The sequence below is a fragment of the Cololabis saira genome, chromosome 13 (assembly GCF_033807715.1).
Source record: "Cololabis saira isolate AMF1-May2022 chromosome 13, fColSai1.1, whole genome shotgun sequence".
Classification (NCBI taxonomy): Eukaryota; Metazoa; Chordata; class Actinopteri; order Beloniformes; family Belonidae; genus Cololabis; species Cololabis saira.
In genome coordinates, this window is record NC_084599.1 from 19,793,034 (window position 1) to 19,818,288 (window position 25,255).

At 40.9% G+C, this 25,255-nt stretch overlaps 1 protein-coding gene across 4 annotated transcripts in view; it reads left to right on the forward strand.

Moving 5' to 3' along the window:
* Positions 1-1,761: 1,761 nt before the first annotated feature.
* The window catches only part of tle2a (TLE family member 2, transcriptional corepressor a), a 43,596-nt gene continuing 20,102 nt past the window's right edge, over positions 1,762-25,255 (forward strand). For all 4 annotated transcript variants that reach the window (XM_061738167.1, XM_061738168.1, XM_061738169.1 and 1 more), the window contains exons 1-2: positions 1,762-2,237; positions 18,738-18,904. In XM_061738167.1, coding sequence (XP_061594151.1) covers positions 2,214-2,237; positions 18,738-18,904 — 191 coding nt within the window. In that variant the 5' untranslated portion in view covers positions 1,762-2,213. The remainder of the gene's footprint in view (positions 2,238-18,737; positions 18,905-25,255) is intronic.

Here is a 25,255-nt window from a genome sequence, read left to right on the forward strand (position 1 = left end):
TTATTGGGAAATTCTCTGTATGAATACCTTTTCCACGTATTGAATAGATGAGGGAGGTTTTAACGCAAACTGTCTTTATCTCCCTGTAATGGAGGAAATGCTAAATTACTGAATGGCAGGTTTTGGGTAAAAATACCTGGAAAAAACTCTGAATCTTGATCTAGCAACCACACACAACTCTTTTTCACATTCTCAGTTACTACAAGCTCCCAGGAAAGGGTTAAACTCACAGCGCTCTTCCAGTCCTGTTTGATTGACGTGTGGAGCATTGTGATAACCACACCGACCAATCAGCGAGCGGGCGCTGCAGCCCTCGTGGGTCCTCTGGACGCTGATTGGCTGGTTTTTACCAGTGTTTACCGTGCCAGGGCCTAGCCCCACGTGGAGATTTCATTCAATCACTGAACAATTCATCCGAACCTCTTCTTTTTAAAGAAATTTCGGACCGTTTACAGAATTAAAAACGTCCCCGTTGTGCGAATGTACTTTCAATCACATGCTGAAAGTACGAGGATGAACCAAATAACCAAATAACAGCGCGGCAGTAACAAGACAAGGAGCCCTGGCTGCAAATGTTTCTCAGCTTTGATTTTTTTTTTCTCCCCCCGTATTTCGGTTTTATCTGAATCTTTAATTTATTGCCACTAAACGGCATTTCTAAATGTGATAAGAGTGTTAATTTTATTTTATGTGGGGAAAAAATGTAATGAGGTTAAAAGCAGAGTTTTGAATTCCCCCGTGTCAGGGGCGAAAATCCCGTTTCATAGTTGGGGGGGACAATAAACAGTAAAATTTTAGAGAATAAGTCCAGGGGGGGACAAGGAATAAAAGTTTTAGCCTTCCTTTAATACAGCATTTTGACATTTTCAATTCTATCTCGCAAACAGGCAGAAGACCTTTCTTAGAGTAATACAAAACAATGGTATTAGGTGGAAGGTGGCAATAATACAGCACATCTGACATAATACACTGCAAAAACCCAAAATCTTAACAAGAATATTTGTCTTATTTCTAGTTAAAATGTCTCATTTTTAGTTAAAAAAAATCTCATTACACTTAAAACAAGACTCATCACTGGAAAAAAACAACAATTTTCACTTGTTTCAAGTAGATTTTCACTTAAAATAAGTAGAAAAATCTGCCAGTGGAACAAGATTTTTTTGCTTATACGATAAATCTTGTCGCACTGGCAGATTTTTCTAATTATTTCAAGTGAAAATTTACTTGAAACAGGTGAAAATTGTCAAATAACAAGTTATTTTTCTGGTGATGACTCTTGTTTTAAGTGTAATGAGATTTTACTCTTTATTATTATTTTCGATTTCGGTTTCGGCCACAAATTTTCATTTTGGTGCATCACTACTAAATACTACTGCATTGTTCCAAAATTATTAATTCTGTCTCAAATTATTCTAGGGGGGGACAGCTTTACTAATGGGGTGGACTTGTCCCCCCTGTCCTCCCCGGGATTTTCGCCCCTGCCCCGTGTGCGTAAAGAAAGAGCCACTCATATGCAAAGTCCCATTGAGGATGAGGGCAGTGGGAGAAGTGTGAAGGCTGATTTATAGTCCTGCGTTACACCAACGCAGCGCCTACGCCGTAGGGTACGCGGCGACGCGCACCGCCCGCGTACCCTAACGCCGTAGGGTACGGCGTAGCTCTGCGTCGATTTAACGCGGAACCATAAATGAGGCTTAAGGCACTGGGAGTTTCTGTGTGAAAGGAGTGCAGGCCAACCAGCGAGACAAAAGAGGCTGCGGCTGTATTGAGTGTACTGGTGTGGTGCGTCCGTCCACGAAGCCACAAGCAAACCGCATCCCCCCTCCTCCTCTTCCTCTACCTCCTCCTCCTCCTCCTCTTCCTCTTCCTTTATGCTACCGAAAGCGAAAATATATATCGAGTATAGGGAGATAATTTGCGCCGTGGTAGCTGCAGGGAAGCGGAGTTGAGGACTCGGGGAAGAGAGCGGCTGTTTCTGCAGCTCGGTGCGGAGCGGACCGGAGAGGAGACACGAACCCAGAACAAAGGAGGCTCCGAGCACGGCATGTCGTGCCATTATCTGTGAACCCCGGCCAAATGCCTCTGTGAGAGCCACAACAGCACACCGGGCTGCTCGCGTTTTTCTCGACGAAAAAAGAGGGAGAGAGAGAAAGGAGACGCACCGCAAAATAATTTAACAGGGAGAGACGCGCAAGAGCAAGTCGGCGGCTGCGATGTTTCCTCAAAACCGACCCCCGGTAAGTATAGGATTAATACTTATATTAAGGGCGAGTCTGCACTATTTCAAGAGATTATCGTCTCTTATCGTGGAAATATTACACGCCAGGGTTTGTTTCAAAAGCCTTATCAAGACTCTCTGGAAAAAGTGAGTCGGAATTGTTGGTCTTTGTCATCCTTACTATGTATTTCCGGGGATCCCTTTGTAGACGGAGGCTGTGTTTTTCTTTTTCTTTACTCAGCATGCTCTTATGTATTGTACTTTTTGGTGGTAAAAGGGGGTTGTTGGGGGGAAATCACCAACAAAACAGTGTCCAACTTTGCCGGGTGTCTTTGTGTTTGCCTACGGTGTCCTTGCTGGTCAGCGCAGGGTCAGAAACTTTGAGCCTCCTACTGTCTTCACACTTGTGTGCGGTTGACCCAGATGAAGAGGTGTGTGCTTGTTTGGCTCCTCGTCAAGTGCCTGAGAGACGAGAAGTGAGTCATATAGGGCTGGTTGTCAGCCTTAAAAAAAAAAAAAAAAGAAAGGTGTGATTCACATATCTGAATAAATCCCCCAATAAATCCACAGGCTTCTGATGACATATTTAATTCAGGGATAAGGAGTCACATTTATGCTGCGCTGGCCTTAATTTGTTTTGAGTTTAGATGGAGAGCTTTTGAGCAGACTCAAATACATAAACACTGGTCCTCCATCTGTGAAAAGTATCAATTAAGACCTGCTCATTTGCCTAACCCTCTTCTACATCCCTCACCCATGCAGCCCTGCACCCCCACCCCCTATGGTGTTTTGACACTCTGTATTGAAATCGGAGCACATGGTGAAGTACAAGTTTGTTTGAAATGTGTGTATGGGACTTCAATACAGCCGATCAGGTGAGGACTAAAGGCGTTTTGGTCCGATTTTGTCTCTTTTGTGTGTTTGCCTAATGCTTGGCCGGACAACTCTGTTATGTTTGAGCTTATATTTCATCATATAAAGAGATCCTTTGAGTCCATACATGTAAGGTCTAGCACGAGGACATCAGCAGCCGTGTATTTAGTACAGCTGAGTGCAGGAAGGCAAGGCAGGAGGCAGACTGTGGGTCTGTGGTTTGCACTGTAAACCCAATCCCTCTCATCCAGCCTCTCCTCGCTGTGTTCCTGTGAGAGATCCAAACCACATCTTAATGTATGGGCAGGCGTCCCATGGTGCGAGTAGCAGACTGCGGCAGGTCTAAGTGGAACGTTTAGACCAGCAGCCCTGTTTCATTTCAGCTCTCTGCGGATCTTAACAGTGCCATGCGAAGCAGCCGACATTAGAGAGTCTGGCCATCAACAGCTCTTGTTTGCACCTCGGAGTGAAGGGCCACTCAACCCGGCAAACTGCTTAATCTCTAATGCAAGAATGGCAGTAACCTGTCATCACTGGATATTGGAGTGCTGTGAAGGATGTGACCCATATATTACATAAATATGTGGCTCGTATAACTTAAAAATCCCAAACTAATAAGCATAGATTATTCTACTTTCACTACACAATCAGATGCATGTTCTTAGATACTAAAAACAAAGACTGTGTAGTTGCATCAGCCATGTGCCTGAAGGAAATTTAACCATAATCTTTATAGCTTCTTACAATTACGGTAAGCATCTTTCCTGATTCTTTGTGGAAAGTGGAAAGTGGTTGCAATTGTTATAGAGGCCACATATTTGTACATGCACATCATGTACAAATGGTGCAATAAGTGAAAAGAACAGGAATCTCATTACATGCCTACATTTAATCCCCAAAGTAGTGGCAACATGACACACATAACACATGGAACATCTCAAGAGAATTCTTGAACTCCTTGAATGCTCTCAGGTGACTTGGGTACATCCTGATTCCAGCAGCAGTAGATGAGCAGAGTTGTGTTAAAGGACATTGCAGAAACAGCTGGTAGTCTAAAGGAGCACTCACACTCCGATCCGTTCATCGCCCGAGCCCGACTGACCTCCTTTAACCGGCCCGTTTTTGATAGTGTCAGTATTCCTTTCTCTGCCATGGTGGGAGGAGGTGTGCTTGGACACAGTTGCACTGGTGTGGGGATGAGAAGGATGCACTGTTTGCATGATGCATAGATGCAACTGTTCCTTTTGACAGTCATTTAACAGGGTGGCGTAATCCTGAAACTGGTTATATCTTACTGGAAACGTAGCATCATCAGCCAGAGAACTGAAAATGTAGCTACAACCCCTTCAGAACACCTCATGTGCTGATTAATGCAATGATGAGCTGATAATAATATATATATATATATATATATATATATATATATATATATATACACACACACACACAGAATTATGATGTGACATAAGTCACTTAAAAGTTTGTCATAACACTAGCGGAACTATTGTATTTTATTTGTTTATTAAAAACAAGCATTTTATCCTGAACCCTGGGGAAATTGATCTAAGAAGCCTTTGTTGTGAAGAAACACTGGTTAAATATTTGAAAATAAAGGACAATAACATAAGGGATCTCTGGCATATTCGAAAGCTGGGCAGGTCTCGGTAAAGGAACAAATTAACTGAGGGCAATAGTTGTTAGTTATGAGTGAATTTACGCAGTTCTTACTTTTTATTTAATCTAAAGTGTTTAACATTTAGTGAGAACCATCAGCAGGAATTATATTACAAATAGGAAGTTGTGAAATTAAAAATCGATGTTTTTGTTGCCTTTGTTCAGACAAAAAACATTTCTCCTTTTGTGTATTAAAGGTTCAGTGTACCAAGAAAAAAATATATGTATAAGTAATTACAAATAAGAACAAGTTTCGAACAACATGTAGAAATTAAGAGAAAAAAACCCAACATATTTATCTAATTGTGGACACATCAACCCTAAATATGTCACATTTCAGTCTCATCGGTTTTTTTAATGTATTTATATTTACTTTTTTTTTTAATCAATTTTTGCAGTCCAGGCCTGAAACACTTTCTAAAAGAGTTGAGAATATAGAAAGTATCTCTAACTACTCACTAATGTTCTCCCAGTGTTCTGCGACTTTATGAATTATTTTTCAAAATTGTGACTGCAATTTGATCTGTAATTATCAATTTCAGTATTGATTATGGTTTGGGTTGCTAGGATGTATTTGTGTTACCACACTGACTGTTTTGTAAACAAGATAGTAGCTGTTTGTAGCCACCAACAGTTCAGCTGAAAGTCGTCAATGATGTTCATGGTGTGACATGTACACACCGGTTGTTGTGCTGAAACCTTTTAGCTCCATTTCAACTTTTCTTTTCCTGTAACATTCTGTATAAAAATGTAGAAATACATTGGAGTGGGAATGGCATCTTGTCTGTTGTCACTGTTATTAGCCATTGTGGCTAATTAAGCTGGATATTCCTGTGCTTCCACGAGGCTTTATTTTTTTTTTTTCTCCATATGGTGCTTTTGATATAAACAACTAAGAAATTATGGTCTCTTTCATTGACATGGCAGAAACATCATTGTTAGTTAGCACAAATTCTATATTCGATGTAGATCATCATCTGGTACTCGTTTGAACATTGTTAATGGCTCATGGTGGTGTGTCCTGTCATGCCAACTGCATTGTCGCATGCTTTGCAAAGTGTGCTTCTGTGCTGAATGCATCCTTGTAAAATCTAAAATACTTCCATAAGCTGACGTTCTGCTTTTCTTTGGGATTGGTGTTTCACGTGCTTCTGGGTTGACTGGTGATCATTTCTCTGAAGATGACAATCAAATGTCTAGACTTGGTCTGTTTTTATGGTTGGGTGGGTGTAATACATAAGGAAGGCGAGACATCTCTGGTTGGGACGACCCTCACGCAAATAGGATGTCGTGACTTTGCAAAACCAATAAACAACACTGTTTTAAGCCTTGATTAGACATGCTGCATAATGTTTGCTATAGATGTAGCCTTTGCCATTTACTAATGGCATTATTTAATTTTGCAGCTCTGATTTAAATTTGATTATTTGCTCAGCCCTACAGTACAGTGGTGTTGTGGCTGTACTCGTATAAATGTGGTTACTGATGCAAATCCTGGCAGCAGCGGCCTTTCAGTGTTGAGTGTGCATATTTTCTCCATGCCTGTAAGGGTTTTCGCTGTGGTTTTTGTCCCACGGCCCAAAAAGGTTTTTCTTTTCTTCTTTTCTTTAACTGACTAACTGACTAAGTGCAAGTGTTTGTGTGTGTTGGTTGGTTGGTTGGTTGGTTGTCTGTGTGTGTGGTGCTGGAATGGGCTTGTGTTAGGAGCAGGTTTGAAAAAGATTTTTAAAAATGTTTTAGATTATATTCTCACTTTTTATAAGCAGGAGTTTTTTTGGGGCTTCTTTGCTTCTCAAAGATAGGCTTTAGTACCAGATTATGATTATAATCCCCTGTTGACATCACCCATTTGAAATTACATTAATTGTTCAAATATTGTTTTTATTTATAACAAATGAAAGTTTGAAAGGACAAACCTGGGAATGTGAATTGCGGTTGTGATTTATAAGACGGGCATTGTCCTGTTTAAAATCTCTAGTTGCTTACCTGTAGAAATTGTACAATCATAAAATAATGGCAATATAAATATGAGCTGACTCTGCAACTCACTGCCACTGACTTTAAGTGACCAAGCTCCTCTTCTCCAAGATCAGAACAAGGATAAAGCAAGACTCCAGTCTCTCGGTTCTAGCATGCATTTAGCTCTTTATCACCACTGATGTCCAGTGGTAGGAGTGTGACGATCGATCAGGAGCTCGGCTGCTTTTCTCTGCCAGGGATTATAGAGAGAAAGTAAAGGTCGAGGGGAAATAATGTGAGGGTTTGCACAAGCTGTTGTGAGGGTGCGTCTCTGTGGAAGGAACAAACGAGCTGAGGGGGTTACCTAATAAAAGAAGGCACTGGCAGCAATTAAGCCAGCCGACAGACAAATCGTGGCGCTTTGCTAATGTAGGCGGATGGCAGGGAAATTTGAATAACGAGGCCTGCAGGAAGTAGGAGACAGGAGAGGGAAGGATTTGGGAATGGGGGTGTCATTAATAAAACAGGTGACTTGCAGCTCCACTACACACATGATGTAAGCTTAGAGATTATCAGCGTCTAGCTCAGAGCCCCAACTGATGGTAACTTGATGTGAGGTGGGAGAGTAAGAAGTGTGGGTGATGTTTCAACATTTTAGGTTGCTTTAAGAACTGACGAACCTGGCATTAAATAATAGATATGTTTGTTTTTATTGCACCTATGGTGTTGAGACTTGTTACATTGCTTCTTCACACAGATACACAGTCAGACATGCTATTCTGGGTTAGACTCATTGTCACTGCATCTTTTTTGGTAGTCTGACGGTAAAGGGGTAGAGCTTGGCTGGAGTTGTATTTGACGATTGACTATTTGTGTAAGCAAGCAGTGTTAATTGGTAGGGTTGAGTCATATGAAGGGAGGCAGCACAAATCATCTTGTCATTTTACCATTCCCGTACAGTGTCGGTGTCCACATTAGCTTTTCAACTTTGTCGGAAAAGATCTCTGTCCACACTACTCCACGATAAATGCATGACACTCCATGCTGCTCTAGAAACGTTTTTCTTGCTGATTGCTATTGTAACAGCTTGCCTCCTGCTCATGTAGGCAGTTCTATTAATATTAAATGCAGAGCTTAGCTGCATAACAGCTGATAACAAGGACAACAAAGTCAGCAGCTCATGCTTTGTGTGTCTGTGTCATTGTATACACCTGCATTAATGCCTGTGTACAACTACGTCATTATTTTCAAATGCTTTGGAATTTAAAAGGCTTTTCAGTCTGTAGACAGACTGAAACAGACCCCTGCAATGAATCAAAACATCAATGTTTTTGGAGGATCCAACTTGCCACAGTATTGTGGATGCCAAGCGTTACAACTTTTTCATGGTTGAAAATGTAACCGGAGTAGTGTGGATGTAGCTTAAGTTGACAATGACAATGTAGACAAATGAAGGAAGAAAAGCCAGGACTAAGAAGAAGATATGCTGGCAGCTGAGCAGCATTTTCTGCAGGGAATAATCACTCCTGATTATGAATATTGAATTTTTAGAGTACAATATTGGGTTAAAAAGAAATTGTTGGAGAGTTTTTTTTATAAAATCCCCCTAGGAAAGGATGGTCAATTATTTTGGGAGGCTACAACCAAAAAACAGTGATTCTTGCCAACAGTCATAGTTCTGTTTCTCTTGTTTAGATTATTGATCTGCTGTTCATCAACACGAATGACAGGAGGTTGTAATCATCGACTGTTTATAAAGAATAACAATGACTGCGGTCAAATAACTTGGCTGTGCTTTAACATGATACTACCTAAACTGGAGCGTTTGGTATATAACCCACGGCTGCGCTCAAAGTGGAGTGTGTAGTCAGAGTCAGAATAATCCTGGGTTCAGATGATTTTTGCATTTAAAATGCCCAAAGCAGAAGTTTTTTTTTTAATTAGTCACTTGGCAAAGGGCATCCTCCTGCTCAGGTGAAATAGCTCAGACTGGATGTGGTGGGTACTACGCTTCACTCAGCATAGCTCGAGAACAGCGCGGCTCAACGCAAGGTCTTGCATGATGTTTGAAGAACAACAAGCTTTATTGTCATTTTACAGTGAGATACATGGAAGTTAAAAATATGTTCAACTAGGGCACTGTCGTGACAACATAAACCATCTCTTTGTAGATCATTTTCAATGCATAAAAATAGTTACAGGAAGAAAACAAGTTTAAGACGTTCTGTAGCAAAAAGAGGAAATAAATCTTCACCAACTTTTCTCTCAAAGATGTAGTCTAAAATAAGTGCTATGAAACATGCATTTAAAAAAAACAACAACTATTAATTCTAAAAGTTTTTTTTTAAAGTGATTTATAGTGAGCTTTGATGCTTTTCTTCTCAGCATTGTATCAAACTGGTCCTGACTTAGACTGAAGTACTCTAGTCTACACTGGTGTGTATTTTATTTAATATATATATATATATATATATATATATATATATATATATATATATATATATATATATATATATATATATATATATATATATATAATAATTTTTTATATATATATATATATATATATATATATATATATATATATATACTTACACTTACACAAAAAGTAAGGAACTGTGTGTTTGGTAGGGTATTTCTTTGTAACAATGCTTCTTGGCGATAAATCTTATACTCTTGGAAAGCCTGTGTATTCCCTTTTTTTTAAATGTTGCCGCATTTGTAAGGAACACGCATTAGTGGGATGAGCAGCAGAGCTGAGTATGTGGGCTGCATCCATGAAAACTTGCCAAATCTACTCTGTCAATGCCAAACAGCTTATTTTGCTGTTGCTATTGACTCTTGTTTTGAGTTTCTGGTACCCCCAGTTGCTGTCAATCAGGTGCCAATCGAGCACTTAAGTGCCATAGCCCGTCTTCGACAGATCTGCAGTCAAGGTTTGCAGGACGATATGGCTGACGGCTCTCTGCCCAGACATTCTGGAACAAACTGCACGCAGCCAATCTCCAGTCTCATAAGATTGCCAGGACACCAGCGCAAACGGGCCTGCCATGACTGCCATTCACAGGCCTCTTTGCGCTGGCATCGGCAACACGTGCACTGGAACCTGAACATGTGGAGGAATGTTATGTTCAGCGATGTGTCAAGATTGCAGATGAATTGAAGGGTCAAAGTGTGGAGAACACGCAGAGAGCGCTTTGCTGATAGAGTAACATCTTTTGATGGAGGCAGTGTGATGGCGTGGAGCAGCATCTCCCTCACTGGAAAAACGAGTCTCGTCATCACTGGATGGATTCTCAGTGCAGAGAGATATCAAAATGAGATTCTGCAACCAGTGGCAATCTCACATCTCCACAGTCTGAGACTGAACTCCATCCTCCAAGATGACAATGCTCCCCCCCAAAGTGGGGTTTGACTACCTCCAGAATGTGAGACTGGTGAGGATGGAACAGCCTGCCAGCAGTCCTGACTTCAACCCCATTTAACACTTGTGGTATCAGCTTTGCTGTGGTGTTCGTACTAGAGTGAACAACACAACCGCCTTGGCTGAGTTGCGACAAATGCTGGTTGAAGAATGGGATGCCATCCCACAGCAGTGTGTGGCCAGCATGAGGAGGAGGAGGAGCCAGGCTGTTGTGGCTGTGTATGGTTCTTCTTGCACACGCTGCTGAGGTTCCTATTTGTTAAATGGATAAATTGGTACATTTCCAATATGTGGTGTTACTTCAAACTTTAATCATCCAATCCACCGATCAAGAGTCAATGGCAAAATAAGTTGTTTGGCATTGGCAGAGAAGATATGGCAAATTTCTCATGGGGGCAACCCACAAACTCAGCTCTGCTGCTCATCTCACAAATGCATGTTCCTTACGAATGTGGCAGCATTTAAAAGGAAAATAAACAGGCTTTCCAGCAGTTGAGGATTTATTGCCAAGAATTCATTTTCACGACATACATAATCTAACAAACACAAATGTCCTAACTTTTTGTACTAAGTTTATATAGTAATAATATAGTTCCCGGTGAGTGCATGTTTTCAAGGAATAGCTTCAACCCCCACAACCTTTCTACAGCTTATCTCTTGCTCCTCATCAATATATTTGAAGCATTTTTTTTTCTTCAATAAAATCTTAAGAGATAATTTCAATACTAACAAAATATTATATACAGTTAGTGCAGTTGGTTAGTTTCTCCATAGACTAGGCATCTTTGTTTTAAGTCTTGCATGTTTTAATTTAGTCAGTATATACAATAGACTGACTAGATTATTTCAACACCACCAATCAACAAGTCAAATACCTCAGACATAACATTTAAATTACTGGAAAAACAATGAAGGTTATACAAATTTGAAAGCGTTAACTGGTTATTTTTTATAAACATTCTGGTTTCACAATATATTCAATATTGACACTAATGGAAACGCAGTGCAATTGATTTACTTAACATTTTCACAAATTGAATTGAAAAACTCAATGTCTCTCCGAGTTTGAGCAATTCAAGTTTTGTGTTTTTTTTTTTAACTGGACCTGCTCCAAGGCCTTGTTCCTCTAAAATGTGGTGGGATGACGTACTTGAAGCTGAAACTCAGACCTCACCCGGCAACAGAAAAATGACTAATCTGTTTGTTGTTGAAGACCTTCAATTTTCCAAACTTTTCACATTGGAATACTTGCACATTGAATATTTACATTTCTGTAAACTTTGTGTATGATAGAGAAAGTTTTGAAGAAAAAAAAAACGACAACACGGTAACAGAAAAATTCTATTTTCTGATTGGCCGATAGCTGTGTGAGCGCTCAGCGCACAGTAGCGTATTCTGCATTTGACTGATTTGTAAGATGGGCTGTTGGAATCACTGTGCGGAGTTAATAATTTCTCAGCTTGAGAAATGCCACGTGTAGCATGTGAACTTGTTGACATGCGTGTGTCTCATGCTCAATGCGTGAAACTTGAGAGCCCTCTCAATTGTTTGATCTCACATTCATGACAACTCTGAAGGGGGTGAATTTTTTGTACCATGCCAGGAGAATTAATATCAAGCAATAAATTCATTCTAATGTGATTGGGAGTCTGCTCAGCCACTGGCTAGCCATTATCACATCCTCATACGGCAATAATTTTTATTTTCGCAGTCAAGTCAACATATAAAACGGTATATAATGCTGTAAAGGTCTAACGGCCCCTCTGCAGATATTTGGGTGGGTCTAGCCTGAAGGAACTGGGAGCAAAGCTAACTAATTGATATGCGGCGGGGGTGTTTACGCTGGCTTCTGAAGCAACATGGCTGCGCCCCGCACAAAGAAAGATAGGCTTCAAAACTGGTCTTCAGAAACCAAATGGGTCATGTGACGTAATGCTTCCATTGTTTTATACAGCGAGAAAGCGTCTCTCTTTCTGCAACTGTCACATCGGAGCTAACAGGCTAACATGTATAGCACTGTACACATAACGTGTACAGTTTAATTGGTTGTAAAAAACAAACGCCCCAAAACATAAACAACTGAGAATGGGCCATACACCCACTCATGTCTTTACAACCTTTATAATACTTCATACAATGTGTTTTTAATGGCTTTTAGGCTTTTGTATGCCCCAGTAGCAGTGAAAAGATAAAAACTCAAGGAAAAAAATGTCAAGTAAATTTCAAAATACACCCATCTTTACACATCTTTATAACTTTACCACAAATATAAAGTTATAATAACTGTATGAAAACATCTTCAAACTGTTGTATGTTGAACAAAAATAAAGTTATAACTTCTCCTTATATTACCATCTCTTGTTGGTGTGAAATGCATTCTGGGATACTTTGTCATCTTAAGTTCAGGGCTCTGCTGGATGCATCTTCTGTAAAATGGGCTCAGCAAGAACACATTGGGTATTTCCTCTGTTATGCTCAGATGCGTCCTTGGGATTGGAACAACACTTCAACTGCAGATGATGTTTCACAAGAATGCATATTGATAACGGCCTGTGCTCCGCTCACTCTCGCGCCACTTGACAACCTTGTATTCGCTCACCTTGTATTCGCTTGTTGCAAATACAAAATTAATATCGCGATATGACTTATCGATTAAGGGTAAACTAGCTGCTAATTAGATTAATTGTCCCATTTTGAGATACAAAGTAGTTTTAATGTATGTCAGAACTAGTGAACTGGTATGCTCAGGATTTGACACAATATCTCCATTTAATCCTTGTAAAGAAGTGTAATTTTAAAGGATCCCTGATATAGCCACACAACGAGATCAAAATCCTGTTGGCTCCATCTTGCTTTCGTTAAAGCAACACAAAGGATCTGTTAGTTGCGTTTCCGCTAGCAGAAGTGAAAACGGGGAACCTCTAAGAGGGCCGACCATCACCTTGGCCTTCAGCCGGCGGATTTCCACTGCACTGTAGCGCCACACAAGAACCGTTGACTGAAAAAAATATTGCTGCCGACCACCAGGTGACGGCAATGCACATTTTTTGCAGTTCACAAACGGCCAGCACAAGAATGATAAGAAGAAACAACACGTTAAAGGAGCTTGAGGCCGGATTGTGGCAAGATTTATGAGAAAAATCCGTATACATTTTAAGTTTTCTAGTAATAATGTCAGATGAAGCGTTCCAAACCCAAAAGAATGAGCCCTCTAGTGTATCTCTCCTTTGCCTTGAACAGGCTGTGTGCTGCAAAATGTGCTGCAATTCGGTCCCGAATTTCCCGCGCTGGGCTGCGGATGTGACGTCACATGACGCTGCATGTGCGTTCTCCCCGTTCTCCCGTGCCGGCTTCGCTGTTGGCTGCAGTACCCCCAACGGCCGTCGTGGTGAAGGGCGGCGCTAGAGAGTCTCACTTCTTAAAAGGAGCCTCAAGCTCCTTTAACCACGGATGCTACTTGCTTTGTTTTTTTTAAAACGTACACCCCTGTCGTGGCGATTGAGATTGAAAGGAACTAGAGCTGGATATTATATTGGATAATTTATATTGGATATATTGGTGTAATATGACAGCAAGACCTGAACCGACAGTCAGTCCATCCATCGTTTGTTCATGTACCGGTACTCTAACTGCATCAAATGTACTCTCCAGTCAAAATGCTTAAATGATTTGCGGTCACATGGTATTTAGAATACCCAATCAGTAGAGACTACCCACCAGGTAGCCCCTCTGGGCCAAAAACTGCCCTCTCCTGTGACAGGGCCATTTTTGGTCCCGTAAAGGTAAAGGCCACATTACAGGGCTGTTCCTGGTAATGGCCCACGTGAAACGGCCCAGCCCTGAAAAATCTACCTGGAATTGCCGCTAGTGGAAACGTGCCTTTTTTGTCATTTTTAGCTCAATGGGCACCCCTGTAGGTGTTCAGTCACTACTCTTGTGTCGTTTTTTGTCTCTTAATTGCTTTTAATATGCTGCCCACTGTAGCTCCATATGCAAAACGCGTTGTTGGTGCTACATAGTGCTGTAAGTAATGCGCAGCCAGGATGGAAGTTAAAAGTTACTCTGGTTGGTTTTTACCGATTTCAGATATAGAAGACTGGGACAGCAAGATTACGCGTCTTAAAAGTTGGTAAACCATTCCTTGGAATGAAATTGAAATTGGCATTTTAACATGAAAGGAAGCATTTGTGTTGCTTTAAAGACATATCTACACAATGACTTTGGGTCAATGTAGATGGTAGGATTGAGATACATCTGGCGGTTTGTCATCTATATCGACTTTAGTGCTACAGGGATCTGCGACTGGAATAAGGTGCATGTGTGCTAGTAAATGCTTGTGGGTAAACTGCATCATGCACACACCCACTTAATGCTTGCACCAGGCATATATGTGTGTTGTGTCATCTGTGAGTGTGTGTATATTTGGACATGTGCCTTTTGAGGGTGGGGGTTTATAGCAAGGATGTGAGGTCATTGTGGTTTTCTGCTTGTGGTGTAATTAGAGCTAACCCAAATGAAAATGGGGCTTATTTCATTTAGGGAAGAGCACACTGTTAATGGTCCGTTCATGTCTGCATTTTATGTTGTCTTTTGGTCCATGTTCAAAGGTTTGTTTTATACTTTTGTGTTTTTGTCACATCCACATGACTAAGATAATGCTTTTTGCAGAGATTTTAACCCAATTTGTTTTTCAGATTTTCTAGTAACGATGTTCCAAACTGAATATTTCAGTAGTCGTCAAGTTATAAGGAATCCTAGGGCTTATTCAACTTCTTGATTTGTGACTGTTTTTGTTTCAAATGTTTCCTCTTCTTAGTAAGGCCATAAACTAGTGGTAGTGCAACACTCTAAACACCAGAAGAAGATCCTTCACTACTACCCAAGTGTCAACATTTGAAATTCTGGGTTGACTCGCTGCAGTTCTTCGACTGACCTCTGGGGGCTCTCTTACTCTCTATTGACCATCATGTAATAATGTCCAATTCTTCAGCAGAAATAAACATATTTGGTTAAAAAAAATCCCCATAGCTAGATTTCACATGAAAATTGTCACCAAAAACATACCGTAATCTTATTGTGTTCTATAAAAACAACCCCATGAAATTATTAAGTGATCTCTCATCATATTCAAGCGAAAAGCTTTACTTTATATCTTCCGACCTTGTGTCTAGTTTTACAGAACTTCATTTTACGATTGTATGCGCAGCAGAAAGGCTTGGTCTATAATTGTGTAATAGGGATTTCCCGTCTATGTAAGCTTTGTTCAAGGGCAAATGGCATGTCTCTTGTTTGCTCCTGAGGTGGGAGGGCGGGAGGGAATAACTTACTGTTGGATTATCAGGTGAGGCTCCTTGCTCAGATCATTCCCATGAGCCCACTGGGTCAGCATAATAGTCTGACCTCTCACTTTAAAGCCTGCTCAGCTGTTTGCCAGGTCAAAGGTGGGGCAGACTAATAGCATTGGCTAATGGCAAGTGGAAGGACTTAAGAAACCAGTTACATATGCCAGCATAGGATCAGTGTTTTCATGTTCTCAGACATTGGTCCCATCCATGTGGTTGTGAATCATTACAACAGTCATAACCAGCAGTTTACAGTTGAAGACAAACGCCCATTTGGCTTAGACTGACGAGAACTTGCTCGTGCTGCATCCAAAATATTTCTTATTTTGAAGGCTATATGGATAAGTCCCCCGCTTCCATTTTTGGGGGGGAGATGCTGATTCCCCTTTCACGAGTCCCCTGGAGGCACAATGAAAAAGAGAGGAACCTTGAAAATGTTGAAATCACAATGATTCCCCCTTCAAGAGTCCTCTGGAGGCACAATGAAAAAAGAGAGGAACCTTGAACATGTTGAAATCAAAATGAGGCAAAGACAGTAAAGAAAAAGTGTCGTTTGTCTTCCTTTTTTTAACTTTCTTTTAAAATGGCTTTGGTACTCTCTTTTTTGCTCCCCTGTGAAGAAAGTGTGTGTGTGTGTGTGTGTGTGTGTGTGTGTGTGTGTGTGTGTGTGTGTGTGTGTGTGTGTGTGTGTGTGTGTGTGTGTGTGTGTGTGTGTGTGTGTGTGTGTGTGTGTGTGTGTGTGTGTGTGTGTGTGTGTGTGTGTGTGTGTGTGTGTGTGTGTGTGTGTGTGTGTGTGTGTTGACAAAACATGCTTCCACGCTCTAAAAGGGGGCCGAGCGGCAAGATTGAGAACAGCTTGTTAGAAAGAAAGAGGAACAATGAGGCCACAGCCCATCTTTTAATGCCTATTTTTCCTTTCTTTATGGTTCCTTCTTTCTCCTTCTTTGTATAGTTCCAGAAAGTAAGTGTGTGTATTATGTACAGTACAGACCAGAAGTTTGGACACACTTCCCTATTTGTTTGAATGAGAAGGTGTGTCCAAACCTTTGGTCTGTACTGTATGTGTGTGGGTGGTAGAATTGGAACAAATTTGATGTCCAAATATGAATAACACTTCCTCTACATAAATAGTGAACTTATAACGGATAATTTAGCCTGGTTTTTCCTAAATGATCTAGATTTGGCATGTCACATTAGGATATGTATGAGTCTTAAGAGAAAATAAGGTAGCAAATATTTACATTATATCATCCATTAAAGGCATTCAGCTTTGTCTGGCCACACGTAAACCACAATCCCAGCATTTTCAAACTAGAACAAGCTCTGCAGAAAATATTGTGGTCAAACATTAACGAGCAACATGGAAGTCAAACAGAAATGTAATGAAAGCTTCATGTTAAACTTAAACCACGTTGGTATGGATATAGCCTAAAATCCAGGATTGCATATATGAGAAATTGAGATGCATGCTTACACAGCAGTCTCAGGAGGGAAATAATGCTACAGGGCATAAATAGGGAATTGGCCCTTGCTTGAACGTCTGCTGAAATTTAAGAACTGCTAGATTATAAGTGTCCACTCCAAATACAGCTCTTAAAAAAAAAAAGAAGAAAAGATTATAGCTCTGAATAAGTCGGCATTGCTGCTATGAAAAACCACCAGGGAGTCAACACTGCAAGCTGATCTGTGTAGTTTCTGATATCGAAATGCTTGTATTGTACACTATACAGTCTTTTGGGCAGATTAACTTTTAATCACTTCACATCAAACACCTTGTATAGAAATGTTCCTTCTATACATCAAACAATGACTTAAATAGAGGGGTTAAAAATAAATACATTTTCAAGAGAACCTCATCAAAACGTGTCGGTGCATTCCTACAAGTGAAGCATACTGGAACACTTTAATGTGACCATCTTGGTTACATGACCTGCGAGGCCTGTGAACAGGCTGTCCCGGGCGCTGTCTGCTTATCCTCTGTTATTTTTGACAGAGCGCCAGACAGACGGACAACCCCGACCACCCTCCTAGGCCAGCTTTGAGCCCCCTTTTGTCTGCCTGTCCTGCAGCATAACCCCTACGGTTGTAGGCTCCTAATTGCCATGGACCCTGCAGAGAGGAGAGACTATATGCAGCGCTTAGGAGGTGGATCTTTAGCCATGATGAGGTTGTTTTTACCCTGCCTTTCTCCAACCTCTCCCCACTTCTGCGGCACTCTGTTTTGTTCTCCCTTCTTTGCTTCTAATCAGTCTTCCAATTAAACAAAGTCAGTTCATTTTGCTCAGATGCTCTTTAACCCCATCTAACTTCCTATCTAATGGCTGCTGACCTGTTTTCACATGTGGCTCTTCTAAAAATGGTAGGATCTATGTGATGGAGAGCCTCTGCACACATACTGGGTAATATGCACAGATCTGGTTGTCATGTGCACTTTTACCTTATTGCAGTTGCTTTACAAAGTGCATTTTTGATTATGGTTATTGGATTTTAAAACTGCGTTGCTACTTTTCCACATGAAATTACTCATTTAACAGAGTCAATTAATCAATCACTATGATATTAAATACAACTTTTTTCCCTATCTGTCCTGGACTTGCAGATCTTCTGTCACTAACATGGACACAATGGACAAAGCATTAGGTCATGTGACCCATTGATTTCCGAAGACAAGTTTTGTTTTTCTTTGTGCGGGGCGCAGCTATGTTGCTTGGGAAGCTTAGGGAAACACACCCACCCCACTGTATATCAATCAAAGTTAGCTTTGCTAACAACTTCTTCAGCCAAACTCTGACGAAATATCTGCAGACGTGGCGTGAGCCGTTTACAGTGCGATATACCGTTTAACATTTTGACTTGACAGCGAAATCAAAAATGACATTTGCCTTTACAACTAGGCTTTGCTAAGCGCGGTAGTAGTAAAAGTGTCAATCAATCATATTAGAAAGGAATTTAATGCTTTTGTTTAAACTCTCCTGGTGTGGTACAAAAAAATTCTCCCCCTTCAGAGGGGAATGTTTTTCATTGGTGTGAAAGGATTTCATTGGTGTGAAATAAAAACGAATGGGACCAAAATATTTAGTTGTTGTTTTTTTTTTTTTAAAGTGTAAAAGTGTTTATTTTCTGCTGGACATTTTAACATAGAAGTGGAGATTGACTCGATTGCAACAAATCTTTATTCTGCATGAGCCTCAATACGGAGGTTATGGTTGGTGCTTGGTCACTAATCTGATATTTTCTCTCTACGTAGGCACCTCTACAGCCACCCCCAGGGTCCTCTGCCTCAGTGGTGGCTGCTGCTGCAGCAGCAGCCGCAGCAGCAGCTTCAGGAACACCCCAGTCACTGAAACTAACCTACCCAGAAACTCTGGACCGCATCAAGGAGGAGTTTCAGTTCCTTCAGACACAGTACCACAGGTGGGTGTGTGGGAGCTTTACAGCTTTTATTTAGTTTTAGGTGTGTGTTGCTTATCAAGAGCAATGTTTGATTATCAGGTGTTCAAATCAAGCCAAGTATCACGCATACAGAGGTATGTCATTGTCCTACTGCTTTATGTGAAATTATCAGTTACGATGCAGCAAGGGCAACTTGAGTCATCCAAGAGCTTTTATTCTGAAGGCTCGTGAGTTTCCAACAAACTGAACAGGAATTACTCCGTTTGCATACTGCATGCGTGTTTTCACTTGTTACCTCCCTGACGCAGTGCTACTGTGTTTTTACATGGGCATTCCTGTGGTATTAGCCATGAACAGATAGTTTTGTGTAATACATTTTTCATATCTTTTGAAGCATGAAGTCTAGAAAGTACACCAGTGTAAATTCAAGCCTGGTCACGTTCATGTCTCAATTTTAGAACAAACTCACCATCATCAAGGGTGATACTCTACTTTGAGTGTTGCCAACGCCATGGTAAAAGGTATATTGCTGCTGATATAAGGTCATTATGATGAGATGTTAGTATGCATGGGCTAATCTTTTAACATGCGAAGGAAAATTTGAATTGTAACATTTCACACACGCATCATGTGCACCATGCAGCTGTGAGAAGCCACTCTAGTAACTTGCAATGTTTTGCAACATACGGCTTTTTGCTTAATTATATGCAGTGCTCGATATCCAAGAATGTGCCCAGAAAGCCTTTGAATGTGGGGTTTGAACCGCCTGTGTAGTCCCAACTTTCTACTCTTGGCACACTTTCACACGGTCCCCCTCCCCCAACTCTTCTTCTCTTACCCTGCTTTGATTTAACTCACCAAAAACTCCCTTTTTGTCTTTCTGTCCCACTTCAAACTTGTTTGTCCACACACACACATGCGCGCACACACACACAGACACCATCCATGACTTGTCAAACCCCTGTAGCTATTGTTGTCCCCTTAAATATATGTGTGCATGTGCGTCTCCCTAATTTCTGTCTGCTTTGCTCTTCACAAGCTCAAAAGTCACAATCCTCATAACCAAGAAACCAAAACTGTTGCATCATGGATACTTTTATGTTCAGGGCTAACTGGGTACTATTTATGTCATACCCAAAGCTATTAGTCATTTTCCAATGGGACTTTGATGAACTTCAAAAAATGTGTGAACTGTGGTCAAAACTTCTTTGAGAGAGAGTTTTTGTGGTTGATATGGACATAATTTGGCTTCCTTGTGCAGTCCACATGATCTGCTGTAAGGGCTTGATGACTGATCACGCATTATTATCCAGCCTAATACAGGGTGGTGTGATGGACTGTGACAGATTGTTTTTCAGAAAGCAAACTAGACCTTGTGATCACTTTAGTTTCCCCCCCCCCTCCTTTTAACAAAATGTGTCCCCGTGTCACTAGCCCTTTTGAGCAGACAAATCCAGTAATCTGCTCTTCTGGCAGCATTTCAGAATTGCATTTCATGTTACAAAAGACTTGGAGCATCTCCCTCTTGCCAAGCAGTGGGGCAGATAAACAGCAAGCAGGATCTCCAATAAGTGAATGATGAGATTAAGAACATTGGAACCAAGAGCAAGCTTGTGATTACATTTGTATTTTCCAATTTCGTTAGCACAGTGTGCCATTTTAGCAGGTTCAGGTTTCCAGGAAAGATTGTTTAACCATCCTCTAGGTTTCTCCAGCAGCTCACAAGCTGTTGTGATTTCAGAAACACACTGTGCATGTAAATAGAGCTGAAGAGTAATGCTGTAGTTATAAACTGTAACGGGAGCAACAGTTATTGGAACAGCTTAAGTAATCACACATTTTTCACAGTGCATGCTTAATTTGGCAGGTGGGCATGAGCCTGTTAATTGGAATGACTGGTTTAGCTAATTGATAATTGGCTTAAAAATGGTAATAAACTTGTTTAGCTGCTCAGGTTTGTTTCACAGAAAAACCACTGCAGATTGATTTAGAAGAGGGACATTTTATAATCTATGATGCATTAAAATTTGATCATTTTACAAAATTTAAATTACAAAAGTTAAGTTCAGCCGAGAAGACGTTATTGGAGTATTGTTTATAATGCCCATTTAGCCGAAGGTATTACATGGCTTTGAGCATCAGTTTTTGACTCCAATTTAAAATGGCTTGTCTAAGAGTCCTGCACTATATTTGTGTCATGAAGCAGAATGTGAAGTTTATCTTGCTGATCAGCATTTTATTAACTGAAGTGTCTCATGAGTTCAAATATTCTAACAACATTGCTGTTTTGCATTGATTTTAATTTAAAGTGTATTTTTAGATAAACATTTGCCATGATATCTGACAATAAATCGCAGCTGAGAAAAAGAGGATATAGTATATTACATCAGCTAGCGGTGCCTGATGGCTTTTGATGCCTATGATGATAACTGAGTATCTGAGTAGCCATATGCTACTCAAAGGGCATAAAACAACCATTATGTAGTAAAAATACAAGTTATCTGGTAGCATAGCAAGTGGCACAATTAAACCATTTGGCTCTCTCCATCATGCTGTAACTCCTAGAAGCTGCCAGATGCCAGTTCGTCTACTGACCTTAACTATAAAGAGTTCAGTTTGGCAGTAGTTTCGAAAAGAGACAGCCAAGCAGTAGGATTAGCAGTGGCCGTGTTTAGCCCAACAGGTTGAAAAAACTGAGCCACATCTGATTGCAGACTGTGCCTTCATGTAATTAGACCTACTAGCACACTGTTCACCCTGCAGGGAAACATGAACTGAATGCCCATGGACAGAAAAAACACATACATGCACAGGATCTGACCCATTCTGACACACTTCCAACCTGGTGCATGTGCTTAAAGCACTTATACACAACCACGGGCTTCCCCAATTATGTCCGGACACAAATAGATGTTGTTCAGAAATAGTAAGGCTTAGTTGTGTATTTTGGCTTCAGGATTCGGATACTGGATTAGACGGCAGGAAAGAGACAGTGGAGGGATTAGGGCTCATGAGCTGCAACCTTTTTGCATCTAGGTGGTGGTGGGGGGCAGAGGGAGTATGGCTCTGTGACAAGGTGCATTTCTAGATTTCTGGTGCATTCTGCTTTCTTGGAATGTGGCTGCTATGATGGGATAAGGAAAGGAGAGGCTAAAGAAAGAGAAGAGCTGGTTAAAGGGTTGTTGCTGGGGCAGCTGCTGTGGTGTCCCCGTTTTAACTAAACGGACTGTATTCAGCAGACTGAAGGCAGACGAGATGGGTTGCTGATGGGGCTCTCTATGCTGTAATTTTCCTTCTCTGTAAATGCTTACACAGGTTGTTCGTGGTGACAACAGCCATACTTGCAACATTTTGTATGTGTGTGTGTGTGGTCTGAAGAATCCAATAGGCTCTCCACTTTCCACTGATAATGCTGCTTCTCATCACTAAATAGCCCCTCCACTCATCTCTATCCAAATAGCTTGGCAGTCATTATCACTTCTCTAGTGGCAACATGTTAAAGGTCAGTTTTGGATGTTTTTGTGTTTTCTTTGTCTATAGAGGCTGTTGAAGTCAAAATCAAGACACATGAACAAAAGAAAACATTTATAGTTCTTATTATGTTACACATTTATGTTATGCAGTAGTATTCCAGTATTCCAGTAATAACTCATTAATTTCAGTTAATTCATACTCCTAAATTTGATTCATCCTTTGCTGAATTTCTGCTGTAGCTGTGGCATAGGTATGCCATAGTGTTGGACCTTAAGCTGAACCCTAGCTGTAGCCTGACGTGCACTTCTATAGAAACTACACGTTGGGCTGGCATGACCTGGCCAAACTGTGATTGGTCCACTTAATAGCATTGCATTTCCTCCTGTATATTTCAAGGTACTATGTCCTTTGTGCCTTTTTCAAATTGGATTGATTGTTTTCATTTAAGAAAATGATCAAGCTAACGACTTTTCGCCTTGAGCTCGCACGTGATCTGCTCTGTTTCAGGCACCACGTCTAAGGAACAGGGAGAATGTAAACTGTAAATTCAGCAGCACAGAGGCATAGAGTTGACCTGCTATGGAGCAACAAGATCCCAGCCTTATTTTGTGTGTGTACATGTGTATGTTTGCTCTCGTGCTTATCTTCTGCTGGAGTATTCAGGCTAGCTGGGTGGGCCCTCGGTGGGATTGCTTGTGTGTGTTTGAAGACGGAGAGAGAGACCGGTCACATACCTGCAGGCTGTAAATGCACAACCCTGGTGCAGATGATGTATCCCAATCATACAGTGACAGTTATTTGCTGCAGAGCTAGCTCAGCATTTGAGCGTCTAGATCTTCTTTTGAATTGGTCAGACGAGACAAGTTTTACGAGTTCAGATGTTTTAGATGAGAGGCGGGACAGGATGAAGACTGATATGCTTCTTGGAAGATTGCCACTAGTTATGGAAAAGATTTTCTGTCAGTGATGGAAATGTACTGCCTACTGTAACCATATGGTGCCCTTTTTATTGTTCTAATGCCTTTTTATAGGACTTAATTTCACAGTTAGACAAATTGTATAAAATGTTAATCTAAAATTTAATTGAACACAATTAAAAATACTCAGAAGCAACTAAAAGTTCTCTGTCCATAGAACAGAAATGCATGAAAATGCATTTGTCAGCAAAATAATGAATGACAGAGCAGACGGGGTTAAAACGTTACTCAGAAAATCAAAGCCTAAAAAGAAAGCTTTGACATTTTCCCAACACTCGATGGCTTTCCTCAACTATGCTGCCCACATGTCCACAAGGTGCAGAATTAGATGCTGCACTGTCTCGTTAGTGTAGGCTCTCATTAACGTGTGTGTGTGTGTGTGTGTGTGGGGGGGGGGGGGGAGGGGGGTTGTTGTTATGGTTGTTCACTGTTTATTTAGCAGGTCTGAGCGTGTGTGGTCCTCACATTATGTTAGTTTTTTTTACAGACAGTCATGCAGTTGTGTTGGTTTTGTGTGTTCATGCAGACATGTGTCTAAATGCTCCCAGGGTACAATTGGTGTGTGTGTGTGTGATTGAGGAACCTATGTGTGTTTAGTAGCTGTGCAGCACTGACAGAGCTGTCTGAAGGCTGGCAGCCTGCGGATTTGTCGCACATTCAGCTGATCATCTTATCTCCTGTCACCGCCAGCGAAAGATTGGAGGAACTGAGCCCACTATAACACGCATACACACACACACACACACACACCTCCTCTTGCCTTGTTGCCTCTCTCTCTCTCTCTCCTGGCTGCTCACTCAATCTTGTTTCCTCCCCGTGTTGCCGTCTTTCTCTCCTCCATCCTCTGAAATGTCTTTCACTCCCTCCTTAGTAAACGGTGCTGAGCAAAAGACTAATTATTACAGGCAATCATTTTGACATGAAATACCTGCTTCCTACTCACAACTCTCCTCCCCGTTCTCCCTCATTTTCATCTTCCCTCCAACTCTTTTATGCTCCTACAGTCACATAATGGATGCACACACTCGTACAGAACTTCATTTCCTTGAAATCCATTTTGAGGGGAATTTCTATTACTTAAGTGCAACCTGGAGGTCTTTTGTTGTAAGCACAAGCGGTGTCAATCTGCCCTTGGTGTGTACATCGATACAGCCTCATCATGCCAGCGTGCAGTTTGTGCTGCGCGTGCCAAAAACTGAGGACAAATTTTACGAGTGTACAGACATTGATTTTCTATTTTTATGACTCGCTTTAATGAGATTTAATAGCATGACTTACTGCTGCACATTTGCTAAAATAAAACCCTGACGAGCTAAGTTGGTGTTGTGACTGTGACACAGCTGTGGTCATTTTCATGAAGCCTAAGCGAAGGTGTTTTTGTGCAGTAATGGAGCAAGCAAACAACCACAAGCTGTCATTGAACATAACAGTTGGAGCAAAAATAATCTATTCAATGGATTTACTGATTACTGATATTTTCGATATGCTTCAGCGGTACTGAATGAAGGGATATATAGGGAATGGGAAACGCTGGCTTTAAAGGTGCATTGATGATCAATAGTTATTTTAGCTACATATTGTACAAAACATGAATGTGGAGCTGCTTTTGTGTGAACGAGTAAAGCAAATCAAATGATGTAATCATTTCTAAATGTGCATTGAATCAGAGTATCAGAAGGGATCAAAAAGAGGAGAGGTGTGGAGGTTAAATAGCTTTTATTACACTAAGCTTTACTCTTGTTTGGTCTCTCCCTTACTCCATCAGACCCCTTTTTCTTTTCTGTTATTTCCTTCTTCAGTCTCTTTAGTCCCCTCTGCCATGATGTCCACTGCAGCTCCGTGAGCTTGTTTGGTGGTTGTTGTGTGTCGTAGTACCATAAAGTGAAACACAGTTGTCACAAGAGACGACTGGGACGGGAGT